A 12,702-nucleotide genomic window follows, 5' to 3' on the forward strand; every position below is an offset into this window, starting at 1 on the left:
CATCAAAGTATCAAACACAAACATCTAGACAAGAGAGGCAAATCATAGAAAGATGAATCATTACACACATTTTTGTGAGATTTCATAAGAGTACGAGTACCCGTTTAGTTAAGTGCATCCGTAGTCCAAATCCGACCAATTTCCACCCTCCATGCGAAGATGTTCACTTTTATTGGAACCCGCTTACTCTAACCAAATCTCACTACACAGGCGCCTACATGATTTGACCGTAAAGGAACCATTCGGATCTCTATTAAACGCTGGTAACTTTTGTTAACATCAATATCATGTGATCAATTTTAACCATTTTAAATATTAATTCATCTCATGTCGTGTTTAATATAAAATGTAGGCAGCTGATCCAGCTAAACGGCCCGGCTCTGGTAAACTCATTACCGAGTGCCCAAAGCCGTAAAAAACCTCAATTTCAGAATTCTATCAGCAGTGTCAGAACTGTTACAAGCCAATCACAACATGAATCTTTAATCCTACATTAAAGTGAATAAAACTGCGAATAAAGGTATTCTCGAATCTTGTAATATTCTTCACACAACGGACCTTCAATAACTATTTGTTGAATCGCAGCAGCACCACCCTACACCATAAACTTCAAGATTAAAACACCGAACCGAATTGGCTCATAATAGATAACTAACATTCTTAATACAAACCTTCTGACTAGCATCCCCGACTTTCCGCAGTGTCACGTACTCCCCGCATCGTAGGGCCCCACCCGAAAATTCTACCTGAAATGGTTTATTGATACATGCATGACATTATGAAGGTAACTTGGAAAGATATTATGAAATTTAGTTGCAAGCAAAAGAGATGAAATTACCGGAATACCCTTGCTGGAAAGAAACTGCTTAAAGTCTGCCATTTTCAGATCACCGACAAGAACCGATTTGTGAGGCGGCGCTTTTGTTGAAAGAGGGAGCGAAGACAATGAGCCGCTTTCCGTCTTCTCTATCTCAGAATCAATCCATGCTATTTCATAATCTCCGAGCTGCATCAGTCAAAACGGATGGGTCAAAATGCATATTTTTTAGTCATCAAATATGTGAGGAAAAAAGAGAGACGCTAACCTTCTTAAATAGAACATTGCTCATCAATTTCTCTGAGAGTTGCACCTATTTTTCACAACAAACCAAATAAATGTTAATTTGACGATAAATGGTTCAAAATAACATCAAGTTAAAACTTTTTATGTACCTTATAAGCACACAGATCTGAAGTGACATCAATTGTTTCTTCAATTTGAGGAGCATATACATGCGGACAAACATGTTTCAGACAGTGTTGCTTCAGATGTTCGGTGGCCTCAGCTGATCCATGCACCAACACCTATTAAAGAAGATTTTATCATTTTTTATATCTAATAGTGTGTTATAGTGCTAATTAAATATATAAATAACAAAAAGAGCATTCATACAAGTTTCAAGGGTGCAACATGAGAAAGAATTGATTTGATCGATCGACCATCAGAACGCCCTTCAAAATCCATGTAAACCAATGAACATTTGATTTGAACCTGAAACAGGCATGGTGATATCAATATAAGAAAATAAATGGAAGTTGAGTTATTTATGTTACCTACAATCCATGTAAATAAACTTACAGTGAGTTCAGAAGATACGACTTTCGATGGGGTCGTATCAAGCATCAAACTAGCAGTGTTTTCATCAAGTTTTCCGTCAAGATCTCCACCCATCTGATATCACCAAAGTATACGTGTATTACAAACACTTCTATAGATAAAAGTATCATGAAATTATATAAAACTTACAGGCATAGATCCCATGTCCATATCTTCATCCCTGATTACATAATCATCTGGATTAATGACTTCACCAAAATCATCCCATTCTGAGGTGTTATCATAAAATGGGAACATTGGAGCGACGCTCGAGGTTGGAACAAATCCATCTATTAGTACATCACGATATGCTTCCCCACGCACCCCACCACCTGCAATAAATAGCTATCGTTCAATATAAATTACAAAATAAATAAATATCTCGCATTTGGAATTAGTTAAGTTGAAAGGAAATGCAATATCAAAACTGAAACTATAATAGATTCCATTCAAATGCTAACAACCTCCTAATCTGTTTTACCCAAAAAACTAGATTATTATTTTAACAATATGGTTTTTTTTTAAATTAAGATACAATTTCATTTCATGGTAGAAACATAGATATTACATCAACATAGCAGGTAGGCGGGCAACAAGCTGCGCCGCCACCCCTTTCTGAATTGCAAACGTAAAACAATATGGTTCAGTAGTTAGGTTTGATACATTAATATTTATCACACACGTAAAACATGTATATGGCCAATGTATGTAATACGCAAAACAAGCTTTTGTGAACAAATGTTTTTAAAAAAAATTATTTACAAGTTTGACAAGGGAATCTTTTTTGAAAACTTTATACTTAAAAGATGATTATTAAACGCCAAATCCGATGCCAAATCACATATACATATACATATACATATACATATACATATACGCTAAATGACAAAACATACCAAATCATCATTTTTTGAAAAAAAATATTTATAAACAAAACAATGACTTGCTACTGGTGGAACAGGTAATTCGTTATTACAACCGTTAATAAAATGTAACACCATTGCTAAAATCAGTAATAGTAATAAAGTGACAGTTGGTTTCTATTTTGTGCCTAATATAAGGTCAGTTGCTAAAATCAAGAAAAAGTACAAAGTTTGTTTCAATTTCTTGCAGTTAGCCCTAGTTTATTCATATTCAATGTTTTAGTCGGCGATCATCTTTAAACAGAAACCTGAAAACGGTAACTAAGATAAACTTACCATCCGCTTTTGTATGGCCGTCAATGAGCATCGGGTCGGTTTTGCTGACATCAGCACCGACCACAGCTTTCGACTCCTCTTCTTTGACAAGAGTGGCTTTTAAAGCCTCCTCTTTTTTAATCTTTTCTTGTTCTTCTTCATATGCAGCTAACTCATCCCCAACCAAAGGAACTCTTTTAGATAGTGTAACCTTTACAGCTTTAGGAGGCGGATCTGCTTGCAGCATTCTTGCACGGGTGCCAAACTAAAAAATACAACTGTAAGTGATTAAAACCACCAAGTGAAATATTTGACCTTACGCAGAAAGATAAAAGTTACCTGGCCCCTTTCAGTAAAAAGAACAAGATTTCTTGCATCAGCGGCCCATTCGACAAATATGTCATGCGAAAATCCCACTTCTAGACTGGCCATAGAAGCTAGAACAACCTAAATGCATAACTCAGTCATTACCATCATAAGTTTAATTAAATAAAAAGTGGATTAAACTTGTACCCCTTTAAAGTAGAATTTTCACTTACCTTTGGACCGTCTGGGACATTTTCTAGTTCACTCTTGCTGATCAAAAGAGTAACATGCCTGCAAACAAATATGCCAATTCCAAGTGTGAATAATAAGTCATAACAATAATAATTGATATCATAACAAAGCTATTATTACTTGAGAAGGAAAGCATTATCTCGAGTATGCTCAAAGGACTTTGCTATTGAATCACTCATCCATTCAAGGAAACTTTTGACATAATCCACTGTGCTTGATGACACATATGTGAGAAAAAATATGGGAAAGGTCAAATGATGTTGCTCCCAATACTGCAGCATCAAAGAAAATATTATAAGTTTAAATAAAAGGTAAAATGTGTATGAAAATCTTTAAAGTGCCCATGTTTAAAAACCTGCTACTTTATGCAGATTGCAGACTAACCTGTTCAAGTATCAAAAGCAGTTCCAGTACTCGTCCAGCAGTATCCACAGGCAACAATACATTCCCGTTGCCTCTTAGAGTGTTTAATATAGCATCTAAAATTTCAAAACATATATCAAATCCATATGTTAATCAAATTACATATCAATAAAAATATACCTAAAAATTCTTGATCCCTTTGACGTCTATAAGGCTGATTACTCAAAGCATTATATGCATCTGTTATAAGAACAGCGGGACGAACAAAAGACTCTAAAACTGTTCCATTTAAATGCCTGAAAAAAAGCTCAACAAGTAAGAACATCCTGCATCAGAAAATAAAATTAAATATGAATAAATACCTCTCTTTGCGATGATTGAAGTCAACGGCATATATAACATCTTCTCCATCTTTAGTTATCTTCCAAACGGTACCTCCCAACAGATGGCCAGCAACATGAGGTGCAATCACAATACCCTCCCCCTTTCCTAACATCAGCTCATTACATAGATGAAATATATAATATTGAATTAAACTTCAAAAACGGAATTGATGAGAATTACAATAAAAATGCTCACCAGATAAATGACAATTCTGAGAGTAGGTTAATCTTGTCACATTTTGGAAAGCAGAATCAATATCATCAAGTGTGAATAAATCAAACTCCGATACTTGCTGCAGGTATAAGAATATAGTTGGAATTTGAAAACACAGTCATCAAAGAATTCATTAGTAGGGCTGCAAACAAACCGAACGTTCGGCGAAAGTTCTTTATGTCCGTTCACTGAATAAATGAGCAAGCACTAAAAAGAAATTTTGTTCTTTTGGTTAAACAAACAAGCATGGAAAGAGGCCATGTTTGGTCATTTATGTTCGTGGGCGTTCATAATGTGCTCATCTATAATCGTTTGTTTACGTTCATTTATGGTTGTTGTTTTCATTTATTTAAAGGTTTTTATATTGTATATTTTTTTTATTTTATTGGTTTTAATTTTATAAGATATGAAATCCTGGTCGTGATAATTATGTCAACTTCAGATAATTATGTTAGGTACTTATTTATTTTTGATGGATTATGCATAATGTTAGTGATGAAAAATGCATATTTTGTTCTAAATGGATATATGATCGTGTATTAGTGTATGTTCATGAACATTTGTTTGTATTCAAGTATCCGTGAACAGTTGAAGAACATGTTCATTTCCTTAATAAACGGACACGAACAAGAAATTCCGTTACATTTCCTTACTGAACGAGCACGAGCACGAACACGAACAAGAAATCTCGTTTGATAACTGTTTGTGAACAGGTTCATTTCCTTAATGAACGAACACGAACAAGGCTTTGTTAGTTTTCGTTCAGTTCGTTTGCGGCCCTTGATCATCAGTATAAAAAAGTGAAAAAAGTAAAGGGGCTGATGTTAGACCTTGCGGGAAAGATAGTGATCATACATAGTTAAAAGCCCTAATCTGAAGACCGGTTCGGTTGCGTAAACCGGAGCAGAAAGTCCAAACTGTTTCATGGCATAGGGTAAAGCACCAAGATGTAATGTATCTGAATGTGACAACAACACAGCATCGATTGATGAAGCAACCCTACAGCACAAATTAACCATATTATGTTTAAACAATTTGGGGGCAAAACTTCCTGCTCACCAATTCATACAGGTAACTATTAATTCAGCTTAGGGGTGTACACGAGCCAAGCCAAGCCCAAGCTTGACTAGGCATGAGCTTGGCTCGTTTTGACTTAGGAGAACTCCGGATCGAGCTAAGATTGTGAGTCGTTTTATCAAGCTCAGACTTGACTCAGTTATTATTTATTAATTAATTTATATAAATTTTTAGTTATTTTTAGAAAAAACATAAACGAGTCTAAGCTCAGCTCGAGCTCGTGTAGTGCCTACCTTAAGCAAGCGAAAGCTCAACAAGCCAAAGGAGGGCTCAACGAGCCTAGACGAGCTTGGGCTCGATAAATATATGAGAATTATTTGAGCTCATAAAAACTCGGCTCGTTTCGAGTTTCTATCGATCCGGTATCAAGTATCTCGCAACTCACAAGCAGCTATGCTCATTTGCACCCTAACTCAACTTAAGATACATTGTTCGGACAGCCTACAGAACTCTGAACGATATATCCCTAACAAACCCAGCACTTAATTTCCAACCAGCTCGGCTCGTTTTAACTTATGAGAACTCAGGCTCAACCTCAGCCCGTGAGTCGTTTTATCAAGCTCGGTCTCAACTCATTTATTATTTATTAATTAATTTATAAACAATTTTTATAATATTTATATATTTAAAAAAAACATAAACGAGTCTAAGCTCGGCTCAAGCTTGGTTGTGAGGTGTGAAATTAATATATAAAAGTTCAAAGAAGGTAAAACTCCAAGAAAAACAAAAAAACACAAGGCTCGACGAGCCAAAACAAGCTTCCCATACAAGGCTCGAGCTTGGGCTCGATAACTATACGAGCTTTATTTGAGGCTCGAGCTCGGCTCATTTCTAACTTCTTACAATCCAATCCCGAGTAGCTCACAAGCAGCTCAGCTCGTTTGCACCCCTAATTAAACTTGAGATACATCGTCTGAACAGCCTACGAAACTCTTAACGATTTAGCCCTAAATAAATCATCACTTAATTTCTAACTAGCTAAATTCCAATTAACTTAATAACAAAGCACATGTTGAAATTAATTTCCACTTTGTTTGAGAAAATGTTGCACAAAGAAAACTACAAGTAGAATTCAATTTTAATTATTTGTATATAACATGAGAAAAACCGTAAACAAGTCTAAGCCTGGTTGTGCAGAGTGAGATTAACAAATCAAAGTCCAAAAGAGGCAAAACTTATCGACAATACATCGCTCAACTAGCCAAAACGAGCTTCCCATACAAGACTCAAGCTAAACGACTTTCTCACAAGCAGCTCAGCTCAGGTCGTTTCGAGCTTCTTATCAATCTGATCTCAAGTATCTCGTAAGCAGATAGCTCGGTTCGTTTGCACCGCTAATTAAACTTAAAATACATTGTTCCAACAGTCTACGAAACGACCCTCAATAAGTTAGCCCTAAATTAACATAATCATCATTTAAATTGTTATAATAATAACAATAATAATAATAATAATTAGGTAAATTTGAATTAAGTGAAGTGCAAATGTAATTAGGGTTACATATATTACAAATCTGTAATAATAGTAATAATAATAATAATAATAATAATAATAATAATTAGGTAAAACGCAACACTCAACTAGCCTAAACGAGGTTCCCATACAAGGCTCAGCTCGGCTAATTTGCATCCCTAATTCAAGTTACGGAACATTAGCCTACATAAGTGTCAATAACTTAGCCCTAAATGAACATAATAATCATTTAAATTGTAATAATAATAATAAGTAGGTAAATTTGAATTTAAGTGAAGAAGAAATGTAATTAGGGTTACATATATTACAAATCAATAATAATAATAATTGTACCTGGAGAGAGGTTGAAGGAGTTGAGGATGGAAGTGATCGTTCCAGCCGCAGTCGATGAGAATGTTGAAGCCGTCAATGGAGACTAAGTATGATAACGGATTCTCGTTGTATACTCCGCATAACGGCGTTACCTGTACTGAAGTACCCATCAATACGCTTGCTTGCTTTGCTTTGCTTGGAGGAACAAGAACAAGAACAAGAACAAGAACAAGAACAAGATGTAGAGGTGTTGTAGTAGTAGTAGTAGTTGAGGTTAGGTTTTTTATTGTAAACATATACTTAGTATCACTTTTATCTAGAGTCTCGGTTTGGTTTGGTTCGATTCGATAATTATTCTTAACTAAATTTAATTAACCAATCGCTATTTGGGTATTTGGTTTGGTTCTTTGTTATTAACTAGACGTGTGCCCGCACGATGCAGCGGGTCTTTGAACGCGGACTCTATTAATCAAGTAACAATTATGAGTGTTCATGGTTCGGTTTAAAACCTTAAAACCGTTTAAACTAGTCATCAGTTTTGTTTCACGGCTGGGTTTTTTTACTTTCAGTTGGTTTTTTTTTACTTCATTTATCCTTTCAAGTATCATATTTTGACTTAGTTGGAATTTATAATACGGTTAAATTAATACATTTTAAGCAAATGTTATTATCAAAGCTTAAACTGTTAAACCAAACCAGAACCAGACCGTTAATAACAGTTTGGTTTCAATTTTCAATGGTTTGGTTTTCATTTAAAAACAATCAAAACCGGCATTGAACACCCATGCGAAACATATTAAAAAAATTGAAAAATTATAATAATATTATACTCAAATTAAAGAGAAATAAATTACTCGTTTTTATGGCGCAATATTTTTACAATAATATTAATGGATGAAAAAATTATTGTCGTTTAAAAATCGTGGGTGAGAAGTTGGTTTAAAGTTGAAACTAAAAACATGATATTGTTAAAGATGAGGGGGCAAAGTTGTAAGTTTAGTGAATTGTGTTTAAAAGACAAGTTTACCTTTAATTACACATGTACTTTATTCATTAGTGTTTGCAAAACTCTTAAAATCAAATGTCTTAATTTACCATTGTTTTATGTGTTATTTAGAGTATAGATATAGATATAGATTTTTTGGTTTTGATTTTATTTGGTAATTTTTACTTTGAAATACTAAAGTGGAGATATTGATAAATGAAATGGCGGTATAAAACATGAAATATATGAGCATATGAATGGTTCGGTTAATCAGGGATACAAAATGTAACCGAGAACCGTTTTAAAGGTTATTTCTCACCCTAATATATGAAATGTTTATTATTATTTTTTTCAATTTTTTAAGATTTCCATAGACAAACTAACTAATCTTTTAAAACCATATCGATAACGAATCTTACTGATTCACTGATTGGATCAATCGGGCCTTGATGAAGTCACAAACATACATATAATACAACACAAGTTTCAAATTATTTTTTGAACTACATAGTATGTATTAAACATGTATTAGCAATATGTAATCAACTAATCAAGTGTGTTCTAGTGTTCTACGCTTTACACAATCAATAGATGTATCTTATCTTCAAAAACTACCTTCGATTTAAAATAAGAAGATTTATAAATACATATTTAAAATGATAATAATACTCACATTCGCAGAACGTGTAAAGGGCTTTACGAGCCACTGTCTCCGACATGTGTAAATACTCTCTCATGGTGTCGTTCGCGGTCCCGTACGCAAGTTGACGAATCGCCGCCATGCATTTTTGCAATGGAGAAAAACCCGATATACCTTTCGCGTCATCCCGTTGATGAAAAACGTATAATCGCGTTCTAAATCAACAACTATTCGTAAAAAAAAGTTGGCGACTCATCCGAAAACGGCACCGGAATAGTTCCGAATCAAAAGTCGCATCCGGCGAAAACTAATCTTTCATCAACCGTTCATGAGCACCTACACGATCCCGTTGAAGATGAGGTCGTCTTGTTCGTGGTTGTGAGCGTTCGCAATGCTCAACTAAGACTCGGGCAGCATCTAGAATAGCATTAAATATTACCTCATCCCCTGAATCCGAGTCTGAAATAACGTGGGGATCGGGGTAGAAGTCGGGTGTCGAAGATGATTCGGAAGACAATTTTTTGGAGAAAATTATTTAAGTTTTGAAGATGTGTAGGATATGTTTAAGTTTGTAGAGATTGAGTGAATGATATATATATATATATATATATATATATAATCTTTTTTTAATTTTTTTTATAGCCGTTGAGTTAGCTGTTGAAAGGGAGGGGGCCCACCAAAACTATTAACCGCGCCAGCCGTTGGAACGTTGGGCATCACCATGCCCCACCACCAAGGGCGCCCCTTGGTGGTGTTGAGCGTCCAACGACGCCCGCGTTTATCATCAAAATCGCCCCATTGTGAGGGGTCTTACAGGACAGAACGGAAAATTTATGTATTTGTTTTAATTAATTTAAAATATATGAATAGCAAAAAAATATTTAAATAAAATTTAATAATTCTTCTTTAGAACAGTAACTTAAATTTGTAATATCAAAGTTTAGTATATGCCAAGGATAGTAATCTAGTATTCATAATTATTTAATCAAAACGCTCCTTAAAGTTATCTTTAAATACTATTAAAACAATACAATGTGGACACATGGCTTTCAATTAGGCTGTCCACATATGCAATACAGTCATCAAATTACCATTTTCAGAAGCTCTAATATTGTGCCATGTGTCATGTTGACCAAACACCAAAAAACTTATTTAAACCTTAATATTTTCCATCAAAATTATTTTAATCTCTCTCTCTCTCTCTCTCTCTCTCTCGACTTACTAACTCCACCATCCACCATCTTCTATATTCCGGTAATGTAGATCGGGATTAATCCTTTTCCGGTAAGGTTATATATTATACTCTAATAGCCAACAATGTTATTTGATTTTCCGAAAAGGTAATATCTTTTTCCGGTAAGGTTTTCCGATATGGTTTTATATTTATTTTAATTGTTATATGATTTTGTAATAATCTCTTTATGTTGTATATCAAAATCCAATATTGAATTGATATTTTGAAGTTATTACGGTTTTCCGGTAAAATTTTTGTTTTCCGTTTTTGTTTGTATTTAATCTCTATCTCTCTCTCCCTATCTCTCTCGGCTTACTAACTCCACCATCCACCATCTTCTATATTCCGGTAATGTAGATCGAGATTAATCGTTTTCTGGTAAGGTTATATATTATACTCTAATGGCTAACAATGTTTTTATGATTTTCCGGCAAGGTTATATATTTTTCCTGCAACATCATATTTTTTTCCGGTTATTGTAGATCTAACCTTTTTATCTTTGTTTTCATTGTTAACTGATTTTTTTAAAATCAGTTTAGGTTCTAAATCAAAAACGGCGATGAAGCTATTATTTCTACGTTTTTACGTTTTTCCGGTAAGTTTTTCCGTTCATGTGTTATACCCATAGTCACAAGGATTGCTTAACATGCCACGAATTTTGATCTGGATCGTGTGTACCCAAACGCGGTACGAATACGATCTGGGTACGCTTTGGATCGCGATTCAATTGCTTCAATTGGCGTTCCAGATCTTCAATTCAATGGTACCTGATGCTTTAAGAATCGCCAACCAATTCAATTCGAACCACGATCTGATTCAGTTGAAGCCGTGAACGCCAATTTGGAGTAAGAATTTGGAAGGTTACGACGTTTCTATAAATTCAATTAATTGGCCCTGTAATTACGGTTTCCAAAAATCCAATTGATTGATGCCATAATTACGAATTCTGGAAGAAAAAGGAAAAGCTAAAATTATATTTGTTAATTCTAACATTTATTTATGGTTAAAAATTTATTTAATTAAACAGAACAATTGATTTTGTTGATTTTTTAAGTTGATTTATTGTTGCAGAACAATTAATTCTAAAACTATTTGATTAAAAAAGTTTAAATTTCCAAATTTAAATTTAAGTTGATTTTTTTATTTAATTGTTGGTCAAACGTTTAAGTTGGTCAAACATTTTAATTGTCTGGTCAAACATTAAAGTTGATTTTAACTTTAAGTTGAACTTTTTAAATGAGTGATTAAACAAACATTCATAATTTAAAAAATTACCATCACTAAAATTTATTATTTCTAAAACGATGCAATTTAAAATTTATAAATTTCCAAATTTAAATTAAAGTTTAATTTTATGAATTACTGGGTAAATTTTTCATAACATGTAACATTACCACGATTAAAATTTATTATTTGTAAAACGAATATTAATATTTAATTTTCTCATTTCAGGTTATGTTCCCAAGTTGAAATAGCTAATTTCATGGGTTGAAGATTTGTTGATAAGATATCTTATTTTTTATTTAATATTGATGTATATTTTTGTTATTATTCATGTATTTATGTATTTTTCACAATTAATGTAATTTATTTGATTTTTATATAATCAATCATATATAGTTGTTGGTTTTGTCCATTTAATATATTTTAATCAGAACCGATGTATTAAAGAAAATTTTATTTTTGTATCTTATATTTATCTATTTGTTAATGATAATCTCTATAATTTATAATAATTATTATAATTTTAGTAATTTTGTTATTATTAATTCATTACCTTTTCTAATTAGTTGTTACATCTTTTTGACAGAAATAATAACATTTACACCTTACCATTTTTATATTTCAATATATTTGACTTAAAACATTATTATGTTATTATATTGTAAGATACATTGTATTTTCTATATATAACCAATTACGTTATATATGGAAAAACCAATAAATAGATAAATATAAAGTTTTCATGATTTTAAGTACACGATGTTTAAACTTCTTTTAAATTCGGAAATTGACCAATCTTTCAACAAATTTTAAAGGTTTTAATACTCTCTATAATTTTAAACTCATTTCAAAATATTTCCATAATTTTTTAGGTTTTCAAAGTAACCGATTTGATTTTCATATTTGTAGTTATTTCTAGCTTAATTAGTCATATTAGTAAATAATAATCGTGTTATTTTAGAAAACAATATTCAAATTGACATAATTTCTAATAATCAATACTTAATATATCATAAATTAAATAACCGTTTTATCATCATTTATAAATATTAATCGTCACATATGATTTAGTGAATATTATTAAACATGAAACTTTTCATAATTTATTAATATTATTATTCCCATGAATCAAGATATTTCAAATTATTTCTATCTTTACATAGAAGACCAAATTCAAACTTAAAACTACAAAATTTAAACTCCTATTTAATTAACATATTTAAACTCTTTTTAAATTCGAAAATTGACCAATCTTTCAACAAATTTTTAAAAGTTTTAATACTCTCCATAATTTTAAACTCATTTCAAAATCTTTCCATAACTTTTTGAAGTTTTCAAATTAACCGATTTAATTTTCATTTTGGTAATTATTTCTAAATTAATTAGTCATATTAGTAAAATTAAAACCGATTTGATTTTTATGAT

At 32.4% G+C, this 12,702-nt stretch overlaps 1 protein-coding gene across 1 annotated transcript; it reads right to left on the bottom strand.

Moving 5' to 3' along the window:
• Nucleotides 1-312: 312 nt before the first annotated feature.
• LOC143627076 (cleavage and polyadenylation specificity factor subunit 2-like) lies at nt 313-7,373 on the bottom strand. Its single transcript, XM_077096972.1, has 18 exons — nt 7,216-7,373; nt 5,163-5,331; nt 4,315-4,411; nt 4,098-4,224; nt 3,916-4,031; nt 3,757-3,851; nt 3,493-3,644; nt 3,354-3,411; nt 3,154-3,261; nt 2,836-3,079; nt 1,787-1,968; nt 1,619-1,711; nt 1,433-1,531; nt 1,213-1,344; nt 1,086-1,130; nt 839-1,006; nt 672-746; nt 313-595 (listed from the first exon to the last, which is right to left on the bottom strand). Exons 1-18 carry the CDS (start codon nt 7,362-7,364, stop codon nt 494-496), a joined length of 2,211 nt encoding a protein of 736 aa, XP_076953087.1. The 5' UTR covers nt 7,365-7,373; the 3' UTR covers nt 313-493.
• Nucleotides 7,374-12,702: the final 5,329 nt, after the last annotated feature.

This window comes from Bidens hawaiensis, unplaced genomic scaffold (genome assembly GCF_021521415.1).
Source record: "Bidens hawaiensis isolate Kalapana, Puna unplaced genomic scaffold, B.hawaiensis_p1.1 tig00004595_1, whole genome shotgun sequence".
Classification (NCBI taxonomy): domain Eukaryota; kingdom Viridiplantae; phylum Streptophyta; class Magnoliopsida; order Asterales; family Asteraceae; genus Bidens; species Bidens hawaiensis.